The sequence below is a fragment of the Pseudorasbora parva genome, chromosome 5 (genome assembly GCF_024679245.1).
Source record: "Pseudorasbora parva isolate DD20220531a chromosome 5, ASM2467924v1, whole genome shotgun sequence".
Taxonomy (NCBI): domain Eukaryota; kingdom Metazoa; phylum Chordata; class Actinopteri; order Cypriniformes; family Gobionidae; genus Pseudorasbora; species Pseudorasbora parva.
In genome coordinates this window covers 38,463,852-38,485,790 of record NC_090176.1, presented here as the reverse complement: position 1 = coordinate 38,485,790, position 21,939 = coordinate 38,463,852, and the positions used below count along the sequence as shown (strand labels likewise).

At 37.5% G+C, this 21,939-nt stretch overlaps 1 protein-coding gene across 13 annotated transcripts in view; it reads right to left on the bottom strand.

Annotated features, from left to right (window-relative positions):
- The window catches only part of lrp1bb (low density lipoprotein receptor-related protein 1Bb), a 442,399-nt gene that overhangs the window by 126,363 nt on the left and 294,097 nt on the right, over positions 1 to 21,939 (bottom strand). For all 13 annotated transcript variants that reach the window (XM_067444216.1, XM_067444217.1, XM_067444225.1 and 10 more), the window contains 7 exons: positions 17,986 to 18,150; positions 15,150 to 15,394; positions 9,140 to 9,271; positions 8,784 to 9,011; positions 8,037 to 8,211; positions 5,462 to 5,556; positions 3,283 to 3,432 (listed from right to left, as the gene is read on the bottom strand). In XM_067444216.1, the coding sequence (XP_067300317.1) occupies positions 3,283 to 3,432; positions 5,462 to 5,556; positions 8,037 to 8,211; positions 8,784 to 9,011; positions 9,140 to 9,271; positions 15,150 to 15,394; positions 17,986 to 18,150 (1,190 nt within the window). The remainder of the gene's footprint in view (positions 1 to 3,282; positions 3,433 to 5,461; positions 5,557 to 8,036; positions 8,212 to 8,783; positions 9,012 to 9,139; positions 9,272 to 15,149; positions 15,395 to 17,985; positions 18,151 to 21,939) is intronic.

The window sequence follows — 21,939 nt, the reverse complement described above, 5'->3', positions numbered from 1 at the left end:
AATCAAACATATTAAACAGATTTCTAAAGGATCATGTGACTGGAGTAATGGCTGTTGAAAGGTAAAAACTTTGCCATCACAAGGAAAAAGATGCTATAGATTTTTTACTATTGTATCCTATTGTAGTCTTAAAACAAAGGGCATGGCAAGTTTGTTCAATCTCAAAAAAACAAAACAAAAAATGCATACCAAAAAACACATCTCTGGCAGTTTGTCATACTATAAATGAAAAACATAACTGTCCACCAAACAGATTCATAGGTTTCTGCAGAAGTAATGGAAAGCATTTCCTCTACAGAACAAAGGCCTATTAATTGTGATAGATAGTGTCTACTGAATGCATCATTTTGCTGTTTTGCTGTACCGTGCTACTTCTTTGAAAGTAACCCATTAGTCTTTGCGGCAGCCTGCATTCTGCTCCCAATTTAATAATGACTCAAACTTTGTTTAATTAAAAGAGTCTGTCACCACTTTTTACAAATTGCATTTGTTTTTCAGCTCATCATAGCTGCTCTAAAATAGAACGTGACTACAGAGGTTTTCCAAAGATTAATACCTTAGCAGCATGCAGACAGTGTAATCAGTTAAAACTGGGGTTTAGGGAAATAAATACATGCTAATGAATAATTTGTGGGCATAAGTTTCCACCCACAAAGACAGACAGAGAGTAATGGGAGAAAACATGTCAGATGACATCTTAAACTAAAGATTGTAATACATTTAGGCAGAGAGAAAGAGAAATTGTCCAATATAAAAAAGTGAAAGCGCACAATTACAGCCTTTGCTGCATTTACTGCTTTCATTTGCAAGTTATGCAACTCTCTCCCCTTGTGATGCTGACAGCATGACTGAGTTCTCTATAATTCCTAGAATTACAGCTTCTGGCCAATGTTTAGAGTTATAATTTGAGTCATACAGTAGGCCTAACGTGTGTGATTCAAAATCAAATGGATATCTTCCAAGACAGCCTTTATTAGCTTGGTCTATTTAAAGCTAAATCAATCAAACTTCTTCACTTCTCTAACAATGAGTATGTTTACGCTCCTCAGGGAACTCAAATTTGGTCTTTATTCTCATTCCATGACGGGTTTCCTAGGGCTAAACTGAAATTGTTAAATCTATTTTGACAAAATGCCTTTATTTTGTCAGCCAAGCTGAAGCAGTGTAGCTGTAGACACACAGTGCCACACTTGACTATCGACATAAAGTCTAATACATCATCATAACTAAATTCTGCTCAAGTACTGACAATTTTTTATATATAAAGACCATCTGACCAATCTGTAACATGACCAACAACAGATTTTCAATAAAATATGCACGTCTCTCAGTCATTGACTTTAAAAAACGGAGCATTTATACCTAAAACTGCCGTCAGGTCAAATTTACCTCAATGTAATTCCATTATTTCCGCGCTGTTTGAGCAACGTGTAGGCTTGCTGCAAACAGTCACACAACGCACATTCAAATAAAGATGTTTTAGCTTACTCATAAATGTTCAAACTTTTGATTCATTATACATTTTTGCTTTGCAATTTTGTTTGCTACTATGCTGCTATTTGTCCAAGTCAGCCCGTATCCTGGATTTTGTTTAATTTCCGATCAAAGATGTAATGAATAAAAATTTTTTTAGGATTACTGCAAGTTAATTGGTTTTGTTCTCTTATTCACATTATAAAATAAATAACTAATTAATAATTAATAATTAATTAATTCATCCTTTGTCATACATCCTATGCAGTGCTGGGAATTGTTTTTGGTCGTCATTATCTATTTAGGATATTTAAGTAATTTAAATAACATGGGTTATCTTAATATGTGATTAATGACATTTTAGTATAATATTACAGCAGCCAAATCTGTATTTATTTACTTCTAATTCTCATTGTCATTGCAGGCTGATTCAGCCTATTCACACAAAAGTGATTAGTGTAGCCAGCTTAAAATAGCATAAAACAACAGAACAAAACATAGTTCATGACTAGAAATAATAATTTCATGACTCTAGAGTCTAGACATTACTTTGGGAAGACAGTGATATAATACAGTGACATAATATGTTTTTATCCGTTACAAAACAGCAATCATGTGCATGGGTAAATTTTACCCGCTGGCAGTTTTAGGTACACAGCGACACCCCTGGTTAGCCTAGAATTCTAGACAAACCCTAGCGGGCAGTGCAGCTAGCAACTCTCCTTTGGCTTGCGAGCTGGAAGAACCAAACTCTGGTCAGGCCAATCACATCGTGCATAGAGTCGGTGTATGGAGCGGGCTTAACATGATGACGGCAGAGTTGTGACAGTTCCACGTGCTACTTGAAAACAGAAGCTGTTCATTCACAAATTTGCGTTCTTTCGTCATATTCTGGGCTCATCTGCTTTCCTGCACAAAGTATGCTTTATTAGTATTTGGTTTACTGAGTTTGGTCTTTTAATATCAATTTCTTAGCACATTAAGCCATGATAAGTGTTTTAGCATGTCCCCATCAGGGGAAACAGACAATTAGTGACATGGGTTTAATGTTCGCAATGTCACATTTTGTTCGGCAAATGCGTTTCCATCTCTCAGTATTCGGATTGAGTAAAAAAACACCTCAAGCAAGCGTAAAAACCTTTTTGCGGATTAATTAGTTTGGCATTTCCATCACTCGTTTCTGATGCGATACTTCACAATGCAACAACAAAAAAAGTTCCATCAGGATGATGGAAACAGCTTCATTGAACAGACCAGAAATTACTGGAAATGTGAGTTGACTGTTAAATAATAAACATGGAAAAAGGGGAATTTTGGGGAATCTGATTGTGGTCATCTAGTCCAATTGCTACTAAGTGCCTTAAACAGAAAACAGAACCTTTCCGAGATCCAATGGCACAATCGTGGCAAACGTTGACAAAATCCAGTGGCCAGTTCTTCTTCAGAAAAACAACCTTTTAGACATCATTTTGTTTCAGATGAAACTGATTAATAGCAGCCAGCTGCTAACCAACCAGATGGTCTGAGGGCATGCCATGCGAGACTAATTTACACATCCTTTTACCACTTTTAACTTTCACTTATTTTTTCTTTTAAATATACTGCTCATGGTGTACGTTACCAAAGCAACAGTACATCTAGTAATTTAATGAAGAATTTTCATAATCAGACGATAATTAGAAAAACGAATGCAGATAAAATATCAGCCATGTGCCATCAAATCAACATGTCATTTTCTTACGGTTAATGTGGTTAACCTTTGACCTATGCCTGACTAATGAAGAGGAAATTAGACGCTCTATCACTTACCCATGACTGCTAGAGCCGTGGCTTTAGTTAAGTCCCTCTTCATGCTTTCAATGACCTCAAAGCCACTGCCGTCCAGATTGCACCTGTTGATAGTACCATTAGCAGAACTGATCCAATACATCTTCCCTGCTGGAAAGTCAATTGAAAGTCCTAAGAGAGAACAAGAAGTCAGTTAGAAACTGTTGTTTGGAGTGCTGGTATGGAATCATATTCAGATCATTGCTTTATTATATACCTTACATATCCTTTGAGTGTGAGAGTGAGATGTTTTTTTTTTTTTTTAACAGCTTGAAATATAGTTGCAACCTCAATGTGACACTAAATCACTTCACTAAAATTCATCTCAGTCTAAAACTTGTTTCAAAAAGGGGAAATGGTGAGAGTTTGACAGAGTGGGAAAATTGATTGTGACAAGTGAAGGATATTTCAATTGAGTGTCAGGACAGCTTTGATTGAGAGGGGCAAGTGCATGATATACCCCCAACAACAACAGACAGCACTTGAAACTCTCAGACATCTTTTCCAACCGCCTTTAAAAAAAAAGCAGCATGTGCTTTGCTTATAAATTAAAGTACAGACACAGGGGTATAAAAAAGTACAGAGGAACTACATTTATTTATCTGTTAAACTATAATTTTCTCTGAAAATTTCTCTGGAAATGTTTTATATATATATACGAAACAACAACTCCTGACAATTGCTTTAATGTAGGTCAAGACTATGTCGGGATGACTAAACAAATGTCTCTTCACAAGGACAAATGTGACCATGGACCATAAAACCAGTCATAACGGTCAATTTTTTTAAAAAATTGAGAGTTATACATCACCTGAAAGCTAAGTAATAAACTTTCCATTGATGGATAGGACAATATTTGGCCGAGATACAAAATATGGAATCTAAGGTTGCAAAATATCCAAATGAATAGCCTGGATGCCAGCCGAACTTAACCCCGCCCACAATTTTTTAGCTCGGGCAGTTCGGTCTGGCCTCGCTCCATAGAGGAGTAATTATATCCGAACAGAAACTGTTCGGACCAATGAAATCATCTGGGCGGGCTTTAGACGATGACGGACAGATGATCAACAGTAACGTAATCATGCACGTCATCAAAGGGGCTTGGATTATATTCAGATTATGTTCAAATCTTAAACAGAGAGCTTGTTTGTATATGCATTCACCTTCACAATTTCTCTCAAAAATGATGATCATGTTGGTAAGTACTCTGTGTATCATTAAATTATTATTATTTTTTTTCAACACCGGCAAAGATTGTGTATTCCAGCACGTGTGCAAGTTTTTACAACAAAACCCGCCAACTATTAGCCCTAAACAATAGCATCTCAGGGGGTTTTCCGGGGGAAAATGGTGTTTGGGGGGTAAAATGTGTGTTATTTTGGCAAGGTTGCCTGCTAATATTCGCACACATGGGTCTATATATTACATAATAGTCACTTCAACCCACAGACATAGAAAACAACCCGCGGGGGAAAAAACACGGATTTGGCAACACCGTGCATTTGAGCTCTGTTGACGTCGCTTCGTTGCTCTGATTGGTTGTAGGTCTGTCCAATTGAGGTCTTTCCTTGTTCTGTTGAAACACACCCCATAATCACAGCCCAATGGAGCGGTTTCAGACTCATATTCTGACTAGAATCAAGCATGACCACGTCAGGCTACCAGTCCTATGCATATTACTAACACATTTTTATATATTTACAGTAAGAAAAATGTATTTACAGTAAGAAAAATGTTCCATATATATATATATGGAACTTGATTTTAACTATTCTAGTTTTAAAATTATAATTGTTACAAATATACCCATGCGACTTATGACTGGTTTTGTGGTCCAGGGTCACAAATGAACGTAGCTGTGGCCAGTTATATTTTAGACTGCAATGGATTTCACAGCCTGTAAATGTAAAATTGTTTTTCTTTTATTTCTTATTGTTTTTGTGTGTGAAAATAAGACATGATGACTTTCAAAATAAGCAGGTTTAAACAAAATTGTAAGGAATAAAAAGTATGCTTTTCATTTTAACATTTTGAGAAATAAGACTTAAGTATAGTAATAAAGTGCAATTACTCCTGTACTTTAAACCCCTGTGAATATAAGAATGGCGAGGGAATCAGAGAGAGAAATTTGTCATGCATTAATAGTGAAGCTTTCACATACCAACTGGTTCTCTCTGGTTTTGATAAAGAACCTTCCTGTTACTTCCATCCATATTGGCTACGTTTATTGTATTACCATCAGTCCAGTAAATTTTTCTACACCATGAAACACAAAAGGACATTTTAGGAGAAACAAATGAGTTAAAATAATTCTTATATTGAAAAAATATATATATCATCAAGAAGAAGAGAAAGTAAATAAAACCATGGTCTGAAGCAACTTATCAACGTTGCACTGTGACTTTTAGCAATAAAATCAGCTTATATATAGCTTATAAAGCTTATATATTCCTCACAGATTTCTGCTTGTACTAAAACAGATACAAAGTTACAGTACATATTCAATTTATATGAATAAATAAGTGAGAGAGTGATTGCGTGTTAATGCGTGTTAATTATCTGGTTAATTAATAGTGACGCTGTGGGTTTTAGTTACTAAGAAAAATATGCCAGATCTTTTCAGTTTCTCCACTGATTAATCACATAACTGTGTTGACAATACATTTCTGCGCTACTAAATGATTCTGTGCACGTTACTATTTTTGTGTGTGCATAACAATGCAGCATGAATTCATTTAGAACGGTGATTAATTTACAATAAGCACAATAAGCTGTTTAAAACGAGCATTCTCTTGATCAATTGTGAGCATCCAGATGGTATAGTCAAACATGTCTTGTAAAGCGTTCTCGGAGTATGCATTTATTTGTCATTTTAACTGCGTAACAGTGGACTTCAATATCCATAATCCTGTTGCACATATATGCCATGACCAGCGACTAGTCGACGTCAAGCTTAAAGAGACATGGCAGAGTAGGACTAGTCCGTGCAACCCCAAATACTGATCACTGCATTATATTTCTCAGCAACAACATTGCTATTTTGAAGTAATTAAACTCACAGATTCATTTTTAATAGAGACACTGAACAGATAAAGGTACACATATCTCATCTTGTCTCTCTTGCGATAATTAATTCAGTTAAATGCTATAATTCATTCATTCAAATGAATGTAATCTTATGCACTGCTTTATCTCTGTCTGATTCAAAGCAGGCAGAATGTTAGATCTAATGAGCCGTAACTGACTGTCAATTTTACCCTTTCAGTCAAATATTGTGCTTTAAGTTGTCAATGCTGGCAAATGACCATGGTATAAGGCAGGATAATCCATGGCCAGCTGGTATTAAATTATTTGAGTGCACTTTGTGGAGGCTTCCTGTCAGCCGGTACTTTGACTCTATATTGTGCATTAAAATAGTCTAATGCTAGCCTGGTCTTACCAGATTCTCGTAAATTTCATTTGTACAGAGAGTCTGGCCACTCTCCATTGACAAGCGTTTACTTCCGCGAAGGCAGGTACTCTGTTACGAAGTTTAAATCTATTGGATCTGCCATAACCAATCGCTAACGATTGGTTGTGACATATGTCATGTGCCCTTCGCCTGTTTCTCACAAATCCGTCAAAATAAATGTGCACTTAAAAAAGCATAGGATAAAACCTAAAACTTGTGCATTTGGATTGTGATTTATTAACGGTGGACAGGAGAGTTTTGTGATCTGGAATGCGCCGCTCACGTGGTCCGAAACATGATTGTATACTGTAAATAAAATGTCATATGCTTGGTATTATAATAAATGCTGCTCTAAATAACGGACCAATTCAAAGTCCCACTTTGAGTGGTGATGAAATATATTGCTCTTGTAAATACCTGTCCGCATTTTAAAGAAATACAAGTCTAGAAATGACAAATAACAGCAAAGCGCAACCGTACGGTGCTCCACAGTGGTCAAAAATTATTATAAACAGTGAATTTTGAAGTGATATATTCTTGAAAACGCAGAGATGTGGATTCGGACAGCTATTACATCACCACATGACCTTGTGTTTGTCCAAAGCAGAAGGTAATTCGGCCGGGGATTTTTACACGGGTGGTGAGAGACGGACGGCGATAAAATAACTGACCAGTCCCTGTAACTTAAATGATGGCAATACCTTCCGACCCCACGAGAAACAATTACCGTCTGAATAGGGCTTTAGCCAACTGTTTCGCCACTAACGAAGCGAGCTGGAAAATCTAACTTTTCCCGAATTCGTCCTGTTGGGGAGGAGGGCCACAACATCATGGCCACCAACAAACCCCAGCAAAGATTGCTCTTGCTCCGGCTTTAACTTCTGGATATTCGGATGCGGTGCCACAACGGAATGAATGGTTTCGTTCGCATCTTTCTCCACCGCTATTACTGAACTACAACTCAAACTAGCGCACAACATCAGCGTCATCGTACTCAGCCACTCCCTCTGTTCGCTGATTGGACCGGTAAAAATTTGTTCGGAGAAAACCTAAGAATACACCGCAGTCCCAGACGTAGTACTGAAGGAAAATGAAAATTGAGCGGGCGTACGTAGGAGGGCAGAGACAGGCTAGTTTAATGCACAGCTAGCCGTGGATTATCCCTTACTTATATTAATTCCTTCACACTAATTAATAATACATTTCTTATAAATATGAGTAATAGGAGCAAACACATATCTTATTTAATCATACAATCTGCAATCTTTCCATGTGGGCAGCTTACCCTTTGGCTGGGTGCAAAGTCAGACACTTTGGTTTGTCAATCCCATGGATGACTGAGGTTTTTAGAGATCCGTCTAGTCGGGCAACATTGATCTGCGTCTCCTCGTTCTCAGAGCTCAGCCAATACATGTTCCTTGAGAGCCAATCTATTGCCAGCCCACGGCAGTTTTGAATATCTGCACGTACCAGAGATAGCCATTAACACAGAGGAGCACATCACAACAAGCCTCATGGGTGACTGGAACACTTCTGTGCATGCTATAATAAAATGTTATGCGCAAATAACTTGCAAAGGCACATGTTCGGCATGCTAATCGGATTGAGAAGTTTTGTGCTTGATAACAGACAGCACTTAAGAAAATCTACCACAGTCTTCATCTCGCACTACTTTTGCTTTTCTTAATGCTTTTTGGAGAAGCAATCCCTGGAGAACTTCACAAACAAGCTCTCCTATCACGTAATATATTATTTATGTTCTGCCGCACACTCCTTCAACCGTCATTTAAAAAAAAAAATGCAGGCTGCCTGTGAACACAGCCTACTCGTAATTGAAAAAACAATTTAAGATTGAGTGTCAGCCAAATAAAACGGTATTTCAGCTCAAACCTACAATATGGCAGCAGAGACAAATATATAAAACAGTAGCTCTCACTTAAGTGGTGTTTATAGAGAAAATCTTACACCAATCGCACAGAACATGACAAATGAAAAAAAGAAGACACGTTTTTGACTTCCTGTTTTGACTCACCTCCGGAAATGACGGTCTGAAGGCCAGTTCCGTTGATGAATGCACGTTTTATTGTTTGAGTCTTAACATCTGCCCAGTATAACCTTTCTTCAAGAGCGTCGTAATCCACCACAGTGACATCATCAATGTCAGGAACCGTCAAAGCAGTCATGACATTCATGTATGGATTATCAATGTCCACTCCACGGATCTCAGAGCGCCTCACATACAACAGGAACTTCTTCAGGGCTGATGGCCGAAAATTTATATGTAAGGCAATACATCCTCTAGAAAACTCAAAGTGATCCATACTTTTGTGTGTATGTTCTTTTTTTTTTTTTTTTTTTGTGGGGGACGTTACAGAGCTGTATACTCACCCACACAAGAGCGGTTGTTGAGGGAGAGCTTCATAAGATGAGGACATGAACAGGACGCCGTGCGATTATAATCAATGAGACAAAGGTGGGAGCAAGGACCTCTTCCATTATTTCCTTCGCATGGGTTTGAGGCTGAAAACCCAGAGTGATACACATTTAAACCAGGGAAAGAAAACACAACAAGGAGAACAAATCAATATCACATCTTATGAATTAAGAAGAACAGCTCTCCCAAAAGGAGCCAGGAACAACAGCTGCCGACTTCCAACAGGAAAATAAAACAACTATTACTGAAGAGGTAAACTGACAGACTTAGTTTACTTGAGTGGGCCCTTGGTTTGAGATGTGACAGTTCAGATGTCCGCATAGAGGGGAACATAAAAATGGGTCTCAAGCAGAAGGGGATGCTCTCGCCTAAAGGTTCGCTAAAGGTGATGAAAATCCCAAACCTCCATAGAATGTTAAGGACGTCCCTAAACCATCTTCCTTTCATCATGAAAGTGCTGAAGTTCAAAGATTCTTATATGACTTAAGGGGGATGTTTCATGGTGGTTATTTTATGGTCACATAGCAACTTTACAAAAAGGGCATTTGGGATGTTAACAGAAAGTTCCCACATGGCCCTCTGTTGGTCATATAATAACGTTCCTGAAATTACTAGGGGGATGTTCCATTTTGGTTATTTTATGGTCATGTAGCAACATTACAAAGAGGATATTTGGGACAACAGAACATTCCCACGCAGTCCTCTGTTGGTCATATAATAACATTCCCGATATGACTTTTAGAGGGACATTCCATTTTGGTTATTCTATGGTCACATAGCAATGTTACAAAGAGGACTTTTCAGATGTTAACAGAACGTTACCACATGGTCATATAATAATGTTGCTTTTATGACTATAGGGGGACATTCCATTTTGGTTATTCTATGGTCACATAGCAATGTTACAAAGAGGACTTTTCAGATGTTAACAGAATGTTACCACATGGTCATATAATAACGTTCATTTTATGACTATAGGGGGACATTCCATTTAGGTTATTCTATGGTCATATAGCAACATTACAAAGAGGACATTTGGGATGTTAACAGAACATTCTCACTTGGTTCCCTGTTAGTCAGATGGGAATGTTAAATTCAGGACTGGCTGCAACATATCTTGTTTAATGCAATGGTCTCTACACTAAATTCCCATAACGTTTGCAGGACCTTTAGGGGACCAACCTAGAATGTTTTTTTTTTTTTTTTCCCTATTGATAGGTTCTTCCATCAAATTTACTGAATGCTTTCTGAATATGTTTAAGTGAATTGCATGTACACTGGGCTGCTTTGCATTTAAGGGTAAACAAAACACAGGATTTGCACAAAAGTTGCGTCTCAAAGATGGATCAATACCAACTGTTTGTCAAATTCAACATGTAAGTACGGCACATAATATTTTAATGTATGCAAAATAAAACTGCGTGAGTGTGCTTATTAGCACACTGACAGCTAATGTGGCTAAAGTTACCATTGCCTCTGACTGTATTTTTATAAAAATGTTGTTATTTTTAAGAAGCAATAAAAGTGCGCTTATGAATTGTACAGACGGTGAACATTTTGGGGGCTAAAACAAGCTCTGGTCTCTGTGAATACAGAGAGACAATGCTAACTTTAGCTACATTAGTACAAAGCTCATGTCTTCCGCCCACAGTGATCTTCTTGGCATCACAGCACATTTAGACCTTTTGTACAACTCTTTGCAGCAGGGCTACTATATTTCAATGGAAGTTAATGTTGAGCAGACAGATAATAGCCACAAGGCCACTGGTGTGGATTTTCATTTAACCTTTAGATCTTTCTCAGATTTATTTTAAAGATCTTCCTACTCAAAAGGCAAGCATATAATATCAATATCTAAGGTGATCATTTATATTTTAACAAATGGCAACAACAAAAAATTGTCGACAAAAATCTTTGTTGTCGAGTAGTCATTTGATGTCACGTGACCTAATGTAAGGGCCTGCAATATCGCAATTTGATCTCTACGGCGCTGTAGCGCTAGAGTGTAATGCAGCCATTACAAATGCTATTGTGGTAGAAGAAAACAGCGCATAAGACAGAGTGCAAACAAATCCAATCTAGCAAAGTGTGGGAAAGTTTCACAAAACTTCGAACCAAGAATGTTGTCGTGTGCAATACATGCAAGAGGCAACTTGCTTTGAATGGGAGCAGGACGTGCATGTTGTGGCACTTAAAGAGGAAACATTCCTCAGTGCATTGTGGTCCACTCCATGTTTAACATTTCTCCCAGCGCTAGAGGCTTCAAATTCCCAATTCGGCAGTGTCCTGATGACGTCGTCGAGGCATGACAGCTGAAGACCAGATGGAGAGGATCGCTGCAGCACTATGCAGGAGGCAAACTAAGTTTCCCGGGCACTTCTGTGGACCCACTGGGGTCAGCGTAGAAGTCCAAGTCGTTCCACGGCTGCAATGCAAGACGGAACAGCGGCCACAGTCGAGACGCAGAACATCTCAACGTCATGCCGGACACTGATGGCGCTGGGTTGGTGCAAACGCCGCCAATCAACCGGCAACCTTAGCCAGCATGCAGTTCAAGCCCGAAAGAGACCACCAGTCAACACCCGACACCCCGAAGAGAGAGCAGCCGCAGCGAGCAACATGAAATGTCCTTCAAACCAGAAGTAACCATAACAATTCAAACTAAAACAGCAGAGAAGCCGTGGAAAACGGCTATGATTCTGTCTCTCATAGTTGAAGTATACATTTGATGAAAATGACAGGCCTCTTCTTCTTTTTAAGCGGGATAACTGACTTAATACTTTTTTGCCCCACTGTATACTAAAATTCAAATGTTTGAAAAAACATTGGTAAAAGTTGTAAAAATGTTTTTGAAATAAGGCTCATACTCACAAAGTCTGCATTAATATTTTTAAAAAATTATAATAATTCCTTCAGTGTGACAAGATTATTCAGAAATGCTGATTTGCTGCTTAAGTAACATTTATTATGACTATTTATAAAGTTGCCACATTCTTCTGCCATTACACAAGACTACTGCCTGTTGTCAAGAGACATTAACCCTTCCACGAACCCAGAGCAACTACATGCAATTAACGCCACAAGCAGTAGCATCTTGTAAATAATTGATCCAGTGGGAATTTGAATATAGGCCCATTATTTCTTTCCGATGATGAAACCCATTTCACTTATGTAGCAAGGATATTTTTGCAAGTGAACATAACAAATATTTTCAAGTGAGTAAATTATAGGCTTCAATCCCATAGAATTAATTATACATTCAGCTGGTCTGCAGGGGGAAAATGGCTGCTTGAATAAATACTGTATAAACAGTGCGAGGGCACTTGACTCATGATAGAAACACTTGATTTGGATGTACTGATTTGTTTGTGGTCATAAATCAGCCACAGATTTCATAAAACTCTACATCAATCTAACTTTACCTTAACATTGCCGTATGTAAAGAGGGTGCGGAGCACAATTCGTATGTTCACTGCTTTAGCCTTGTCCGAATAGGGAAAGATACAGCCCTGTCTGTGTCTGCAAACTAGTAATTTTCAAGTGGCTTGCCTGTCAGCAATGTGCTGGAAAAGTGCTTACAACACTGGAGGCCACACAGACACTAAAAATGTGAGCCCTCCAAACTGGTGTCGATCTCTTGAAATTCAACCGTCAGTTCTTTCACCACACATAATGCGTTTACCACGTGTCGGCTTACGGCTAAAGCCTTAGTCAGTTAGGCTAGTTAGCGTGGCCCCTTTTACCTCCCTACGGACCCTCAGAGGTCCGCCACTACCCTGCCAGAACTGCAGAGGCCAAACATAAACACAATTGCCATGGACTGTAAGGGGCCAGAACCCAGATTTTGGACACCTTTAATAGCCAGACCTTCCCATGAGCTCTTTAAAATTAGATTAGCCATACTTATTGGCTTCTCTGGCAATGTAGCATAATTTGTCGACACTTATCGGTGTAAAACAGTCACCCAACTGCCGGTGCTGTGGCAGGAGACATGAGGCGTTTTGGCAGGGCCCCCTATAGTTTTGGGCTTGTTGAAATGGTGCAAATCAGATTATTTCAGCTGATGAACACTCGCAGGAGGCAACATTTTTGGACATCTGGACACCTAGCACACTTGGCGATCGCAGTAACTTCTGTTAACATGATTTTTACAATTTAAAAAATGCAATTTTTAATATTGGGCTATATATCATATTATATGCTGTACATAATATTTTCTAAAATCATAATCTGTCTATTAAAAATGAAAACGCCAATAAAAGTAATTGCATGATCTTTTTTCCTTCAAAGATCCAAGCAGCCACTGTCTGTTTGACAGAAGATAATCTGCTGCCCTTGCTGGCTGCAAAGCCCCGTGTGACACTGTACCATGGAACAATTAAAATTAATTTGGGTTGAGGAAAAGAGCCCATCTTGAGTCCACGTCAGGCCTGCTTACGCTCTGCATGACCCCCTTTTTCAATTATTCTGCTGCTCTCAAACAGAGCCGTTTGGGCTTTCAGATTGGCAGAGGAAATGAACGATCAGCGGGATTCGGCTCAAATGAATCCTCACCACACAGAGCATGCAGGAAAATTTCTCTGTCTCCCGAACATAGGCAGATCATATTAATATTATTTTTTTACAATAACGCGCAGCTAAGCTTTCTAGGTCGACGTGAAAACTGCAAGGCTTGCTGTGATGGGGTTTGCATGCAGAATGAGCTCACGGGGTGCAAACGCTGACAGGAAAAAGGAGTGTCAAATAAGAGTTAAAACACTCTGACAGAACATTTGGATGATCAGCATCAGTAAGGGTGAGATTTTATGCCTAGACACCTCCAGCAATTTTCAAGAAAACCGTGATGCCTGTTATACGTTTAACAAACAGAAGTTGTCCCTATGGCAACAAGGTTTTGTTAGTCTGGTTAAATCAAGCTAAATACTCAGCGTGACTGAGTACAACACTGGAATTATTGTTTGTTTTAAAGTGACATTAGCCTTATTCTCTTTTTTTTTCTTTCTGTGATCATGTTGTCCACAGCACATATATTACTATATAATGTGTGTAACAGTGTAATCATAACAATTAGTAGCTATTTTATGAATTCAATTAATAAAATAATCAAACTGTTGTCTGTTTAAAAGGATAGTTCATCCAATTATGAAAATTACCCCATGATTTATGAACCCTCAAGCCATCCTAGGTGTATATTACTTTCTTAGTTCTGGTTAGCTTAGATTACAGCCTATTTTTTTTAAATATGGATAGTTTTCTTAGACAAACGCATTCTTTCATTTCAGAAGGCATTTAATAACCCCCCTGGATATCTTTTATGATGGATGAATGTACTTTTGGGGTTTCAAAATCATGTCCTCTATTCACTGCCCTTATAAAGCTAGGAAGAGGGCATTATTTTAATATATTTCCGATTGTATTCGTCTGAAAAAAGAAAGGCATATACACCTGGAACTCCCAAAAATCTTTGTCAGGCAAACTTCTTTTTGACCTAAAATATTTACTTAAGATGCACCAAAGAATTCAACATTAATCAACATCAATAAATTAACACATTTGCATGGTCAGAGATGTGGGTTAATGGTCACGTGACATGCAGGTAAACACATAAATATTTAATATTTTTAGTAAGTGTATTATTTTTACTTTTTACAATTATTTATTTAAATTCTAAATGTTTTATGATTTAATTATGTTTTAGGTTTTTATTAACTCATGAATCCCCCCTCTGATGAGAATGTGACCTTGAATCCCTCACACAGAAGGCAGCAGTATGATACATTGAATTTTTCAGAGAGAAAAAATAAACCTGACATGGTGGACAAAGAAAAATGATTTTAAAACATGTATATTTCTTTCAATAATTAACCAGTTAAATCAATGAACACTTTTTGTTGATTAAATCAACAACATAGCAATTATGTTATATTATATGGAAATTAATGTAAATAATTCAAAAACACCTACCTTGAGGTTGTCGGCTAGGATGGTATATCTCCAGATCAAATGGCTGGGCGCTTGTCTTTTGGATCACAGTTACATTGCGGCCTGTCCATTTGTTTGCTCTGGCTAAAGTGTTGGTTCTCCAGTCTGTCCAGTACACACCACCTCCAAAGAGAGACACAGCGAACGGGTGTGACAGGTACTCATGCCCCCTGAGGATCTCTATGACCCCCGTGCCATCATACAGGGCAGAATATATTGCATCTGAGCTGAAGGGAAAAAGAAACATGAGGTGAGACCAGCACCATGCTTATATCAACAACACGTTACAATGATGACAACTTCCTGAGGGAAATTCTTAACGTATAAGCACTTTTTATTAATTTATAAAAACAAAAAAACTAAAACGTATTATTGCATGATACTCAAACAAGTCATTACACGAGTCATGTAATGTCATTCATTACTAGGGATTTAAATGTAATGTGTCTATGTTGTTTTATAAACAAATATTAAAAACCGTCAAAACACATTTATTATTCATTAAAAAAATACTAAGCTGAACAATTTTGCCTTAAAGGGGGTACTTCAGCGCTGGATAGATGAATGTGTATTTAAATGGGGGAATTAATGTAGTAGAAATGTGAAATATTTTTTTTTAATTTGGTGCCTTCTAAACTGAGAAAAGCCAGAAAATGTATTCCCAGAATGCACTTGCTTCACTGCCCTACGAGGCCACTCCCAAACGCCCCTACAATTGTTTTCATTTTCACAGTAATTAAATCATTTAGTTCAGTTAGAGAACAGGCACTACAAAACTGAACGTGTCTGTTCAATATAATGTGAGAGAGCCAAGTCACAGCACAAACGCAGCAGAGGTCAGATTACATTTATCACGATTGTGAAGAGCTGAGCAGAGCTGAGGTAAGCACGGGCGCGTCATACAGTCACAGCGCGTGTTCAGTCTGGTGCATTTTCAGATCATGCCTTTGGAAGCTTAACCTCTTAACCTGCTCCCCTATTTTCGAGAATTTTCTGAAAACGACATATGCAAATAAAAATGTCTGCAAGCTATTAAACCCTATGGTCTATATTCATAAATCTGGTCTTATTTTAAACTACACTTGAAATTCAAAGTAGTATAGGAACAAAGACAAACCAGGGGAAAAATGCATGTAAGTGACTCACGTTTTGTTTTTCTGCAATAAACTGCTAATTATAATGCATTTACAGTTCCTGAAAAAGCTAAAGCAACTATTTACAGAATTTACAAAGTGTAAAAACCTCATTTAGTTGATAAACAGTCTGTCATATAGTCTGCGCGCTTCGATTAGGTTTGTGCGCAAAAACGGGCAGGCCATGCTGGTGCCATGGAGACGGCAAGCACTAGGGATATGCATTCCATGCTTATAACATAGCTTACAAACACAGCGCAAAATAATGTCTTTTGATTTGTTACTACGCCCATCAATCAAACTTTTGCTGGCTAGGCTTTGGCTATAGGCAATGACTGGCTTTATCCAACGAAAACCATGGGCACTTTGACTGACAGCTTTCGGAGCCAGTAAATCGCTTCCTATATATGATGACTCATCAGAAAGCCTGTGATTGAATTAGAGAGACCTGGGAGGGTTTAATATGAGAGGAACAGTCCAACGTACAGTGGAGATCATCAGAATAATGATTATAATCGATATTTCATTGAAAATGGACATGATTGATTACACTAACTCATGCATCATGAGATTTTTTTTTTCTGGATTAAAAAGTGGGATGCATTTTGAAGAAGGGACTCTTAATTGGACATGTATGCTGTGGTTTATTGGATTCGACTGATCTGATCTGAACGACAGGAGATGAAAGATGATTAATAGTGCTTCAGCATTTCATTTAACCATTTCCTCTCGGGTGTATTTATTGCAAAAACGAGTTCAGAACATGAATCTTGAGTGTTTTAGCTTTCAAATGATGCATAGTTTGTTTAAAATGATGAATAATTTGTATAATTTGTAATAAAAGTAGAGGCACGCCCATCAACCCTACCCTCCATCCCCCCCGTCCATGATCCGATGCGGGTTAACTTTCGTAGGAATTCGTTTGAAACGTTGAAACACTCATTTTACTTCACACCGCTCCGTTTACATGAATGCCCGCAGCAGCCCGAGCCGAGCGCTGTGAGTGCGATCCCACCGCCCATGGGCGGGTTAAAAACATGCAGAACTAGCTCCCTCTACTGGCTGTCATCTCTAGCTTCTGGCCAAAAAATCCTCAGATGATGCAAAATGACGATATTTGCGTCATCAGAAGATTTTTTCCAGAAATACAATACATAAATATCTTGTCTCATGAGAATATACTCCTGGATTTCTACTTATAAGCTTAATGCTAATCGCTTAAGTACCCTTTAAATTCAATGCTTCTTGAAATGTGCACAAAAATGTCATTCTTAAAGGAACTGTATGTAAGAAATGAATTTCAATTAATCATAAAATGGCCTTGATATGTCACTAGACATTAAGAAATCATGTTAATTTCAAATACTTATATCACTGACAACAGTAGATCGGCCAGGATATTGTCATTTAAAAGTTGTTGTTGCAGCCCTCAACTGATGTTGATGTTGACATGTTGTGTTTTGGCCTGAAGCTCCACCCTCCACCTATCGACCAATCACAAAGTCAGTAGTGTTTCGGCATGCGGGTTGCCAGCTCTTCTCTAGTTACCAAAGCTACAGTTACAAACGTTATCTGGCAAACTCGAGTCAGAGGCGAGGGGGAGAGGGGATAAACCTGCAATACCAGTTTTGGCCACAATCTTACATACATTTCCTTAGATTTGCATTTTTTTTATTTGCCCCTACCGAGCATCCGTCCACACTATTCTCCTTTCCTGATGGTCTAGGGTGAGTCCATTAGGCCAGGCTCCAATCTCCATGTCCTTATACACAACATGTCTTCCACTCCCACTCATTGACGTTGCCTCAATCCGAGGGAAAGTGGCATCCCAGTCGGTCCAGAAAAGAATGCTACATACAGAATAAAAATGTTAATGATTATAAACATTTGAAATTAACTTTTTCACTCACCAGTCATGGCTTCTAATTATTTTTTAAATGAATTTTTTACAAGTTACTGGCAATTCAGACGAAACAAGATTATAAGAAACAAACCATATTATCAATGTAACAGCTTAGATGTATTAAATCTGACTCTGAAACATTGCATTGCTTTCATGTTTTTGAGGATAACTTTGAAATAAGGTAATAAAGAAATAAAGACAATATTCTCTGTTACTTCTCTTATAATAGCATTCAGTTTAGCTGCACATAGCAATAAAGACGTTTTTGCGCTTTTTGCCCAAAAGTCTTGGACATGCGGCATTTATGAGAAAGGGTTAGAAAACGTGGCCTCTTAACGGTCTCCTATGGATCCAGTGGAGCACATCAGACAGGAAGCACTGTGCCTCGGACATCTTGATAGATGTCTAATGGCGCAGATGGTATGCGTATGGTTATAGAAAACAATGTGTTCAAATTTTAAAGACGTGGCACTGCAGTATGCGACAATTTTAGGCTCTTTTTAGGGGATGGGCTCTGATAGCAACGCCATGCAAAGTGATTGAATGTAATTTATGAGTCCTAACCTGCCAAATTGGCTAGTGTTTTGATATGCTTTACCCGCCACAGAGGATTTTCACCCACATTGGCAGGTATTCATTTCAAACCCTGATTATAAACTATTCATCTTCTGAACACATTGTCAAGCATAGCACCACATCTGACCATATAATCCATCAGTATAAACAGTCTAAAAGTCAAAATAATATTTTTCCTATTAAAACGCCAATAAATGCATTTAAAACACAGCTTAACATATTTATTTTACTCTCATTTTTACTACTCATCACAACGGCACTTAAAGATTCGTCATGAGTAAACTACCTAATAATATATATCATGTTGCCCTAGAGAACACTGCTGATTTTATATCATTAAAAAAGCTTAATCTTAATAATAAAACGTAAATTAATTTCAAATGATTATTTTCATATGGATACTATAAGGAGTCTGCCAGTGAAGTCAAACACAAGTTTCATTTTAGCTGGTGTCACAGTTCTCTAGGGTGGCATGAAAGCAAAGGGCACATTCTAATGGGTAATACAGGGATTATAAAATGCTAAATACTCGCTTCACGCTCATATGCTAATGATCATGTTCCTGCATCAGGCATCAGAAACAATTAAGTTGTCAGCTAAATGTTTGAGGATCATGGACGGTAAGCACAAAAAGGCTTCACATGAATATTGCTACAAGGATGTAGTCACCTTCTTTTAAGAAGGCCAATTAATTGCCCGGTGGCATACAGTCCTTAAACCAGGCTTTCAATAAATAAAAGAGTTGCTAATTACAAAGACAGCTAATCCCTTTAGAAGTACATTTTCAACACACCTCTCCATGACACAGCTTTGTGGGGCATTTTTTAGAGTAACTATAATGAATTTGGTTCTTTTTAATGTGTGCCACGCTGCTGAGTGTGAAATCAGTCTTTGAATAGTTTTCCTAATTGTTCTTTTCAGCTTTCAGTGAAATGATTTACAGTATTTCATCCAAATGAGCAGCAATAAGAGCTTGAGTTGGACTGCGGAGATGCCATATTTCTCCCCTATGTGTTGCTCGCATGATTTGGAAAAAATGTTTCAGCTGTAAATTACATTAGGAATACATCAAATTATAATAAAAAAAAATAATAATATTTATAACAATAGCTCAAAAACAATAGCTTTAGTTTTTGTATAGCTGTAGTATAAAAAAAGCAATCTGCCATCAAAAGCATCACAAAATCATAAATAAAAGGGGACCACAGAAAAAGCTACATTCCACAAAGCAGGCAGTACTAAGAACTTCATATTAAATGCACAAGTCTACTCCGTCGGGTGCTTTAACAGATTGTGTGGATTAAGTGTTTTTTCTCCAGCATTTATCTTTTACTGTTATACTCTTAAATGTTAGTGTTGTTCATTTAAATGTTATTAAAAAGACTGTCCTAACAGTAAGTTACCATTAAAAGGGGTTATAAACTGAAACATCTAATTTTAATTACTTTTGACATACAAGATGTTATCATACTATAAGAATATCTTATATTGTAATATCTTATATTATATTGTATCTTGCTTTAGAGCTGAAAAAAGCTTTTATTGTAACAAATCCCAGCAAACGACTCTTTGTGGAATGTGTATGCCTCTGCAGATGAAAATCAATGCCTACTTCATTAATGCAACTTTTGGCTCACCCACGAGTGTTAGTGAGATGACAAGGAGAGAAAAGCACACCAAAATAACATTACCATCCAACTAATCAAACTTCCAACCTTGCAACTAATGCTAAGAATGTGGTTATTTATTTTTCAACAATGTGAATGTCTCAGAGTAGCATTATTGATTTGTCTTCGGTACATTTCACTGTGGATTCTTTGGTAAATCAGTCGTAATTACTGTGCAGGCTTTGCAAACAGACTTTTACAATATTTAAATGATATTTAGAAAGAGATTAAAGAACGCTCTTTGAAGCTGTCAATCAAACAAGTTAGTGTGAGATTATCAGTGACTGAGTTCTGGACTCTCGCCAAACCTCCCATTATAATCATCAAATCTCTTATTTACATCGTGTTTGCAGTGTTAGTAATGGCGAAAGCATCTCTTACTATGCAGAAATTGAGTTGAAATGATGAGACTCAACTGTAATCGGCTATAGTGCTCATCACTGCAACCTTTCATGCCACCATCTAAATAATGATAATATATAACCATCTAATAATGACATAAATCTAAATATAATGCTATAGATCTAAATATAATGGCACAGATCTAAATATAATGCTATAATCAACACGGTTCATGATTGGTTAGGCTTGAGAGCTGTAATAGTAAAATCGTGCCAAAGTTGTTGAGAGCGTTCCACACGTAATACTTAGCTATTTCATATGCAAATATGTTAGCTAAGATGTTACACTGAAGTCTCACAGCAGAAACGCCCCCAAAAACAGAGCGTTCAAACAAGAGGGCTAAAATCAGGGTAGGAAAAATGCATTTTTGATGTCAAAATCATACTAACAAAGAAAAATAAAACAATGCAGTTCATGACTCCTTTAAACTTAAATGTAAGTGTGTACCCATACATAATTCTAAATAAAATAAATGTTTCTAAAATTATAATATATGTACATTTAATGTAAAACAAAAAAAAATAGGTTATTTGTTTATTTTTATAGCCTTTAATTGGCAAGATGTGGAATAAAATGCTTCTTCAATAAATGATAGGAATTAAAAATTTGTTTTAACAAAAGTAAATAAATATTTTGGCATATTGTGAAAATCGTGATTATCAAAATATTTGCATTCCTAGTCGCATTTGGTTTATTGCCAATGAGCATTATTCAAGGTCCTCAAATGCTCCTGGGATCATCGTTTGACTTTTCCGAGCTTAAGCTTGTCATATTTGAGACTTTTTTCCCCTAGCATGCCTCCATGAGAAATGCAGAGCTGAGCAAGAGAAGAGCACAGCTGAGAGTAAGGAGACAAAAAAAGAAACAGAACACAACAAATAAACAGCAAGATGCGGCGCGTTATTCTAGAACTATCATTAGTAATAGATGACAAACAAGTCCCCTGAAATATGATTGCTCTGTTATGTACCCAAGATAGTCTCTATGAGGACAAATTACAACGGAACAAGAAATGAAACCTTTTTTTCACTGTTTGCTCTCACTGCTGTGAATGTTGCTGAAGGGATTGTGCAAAAGAAAAGCAGAGTAAG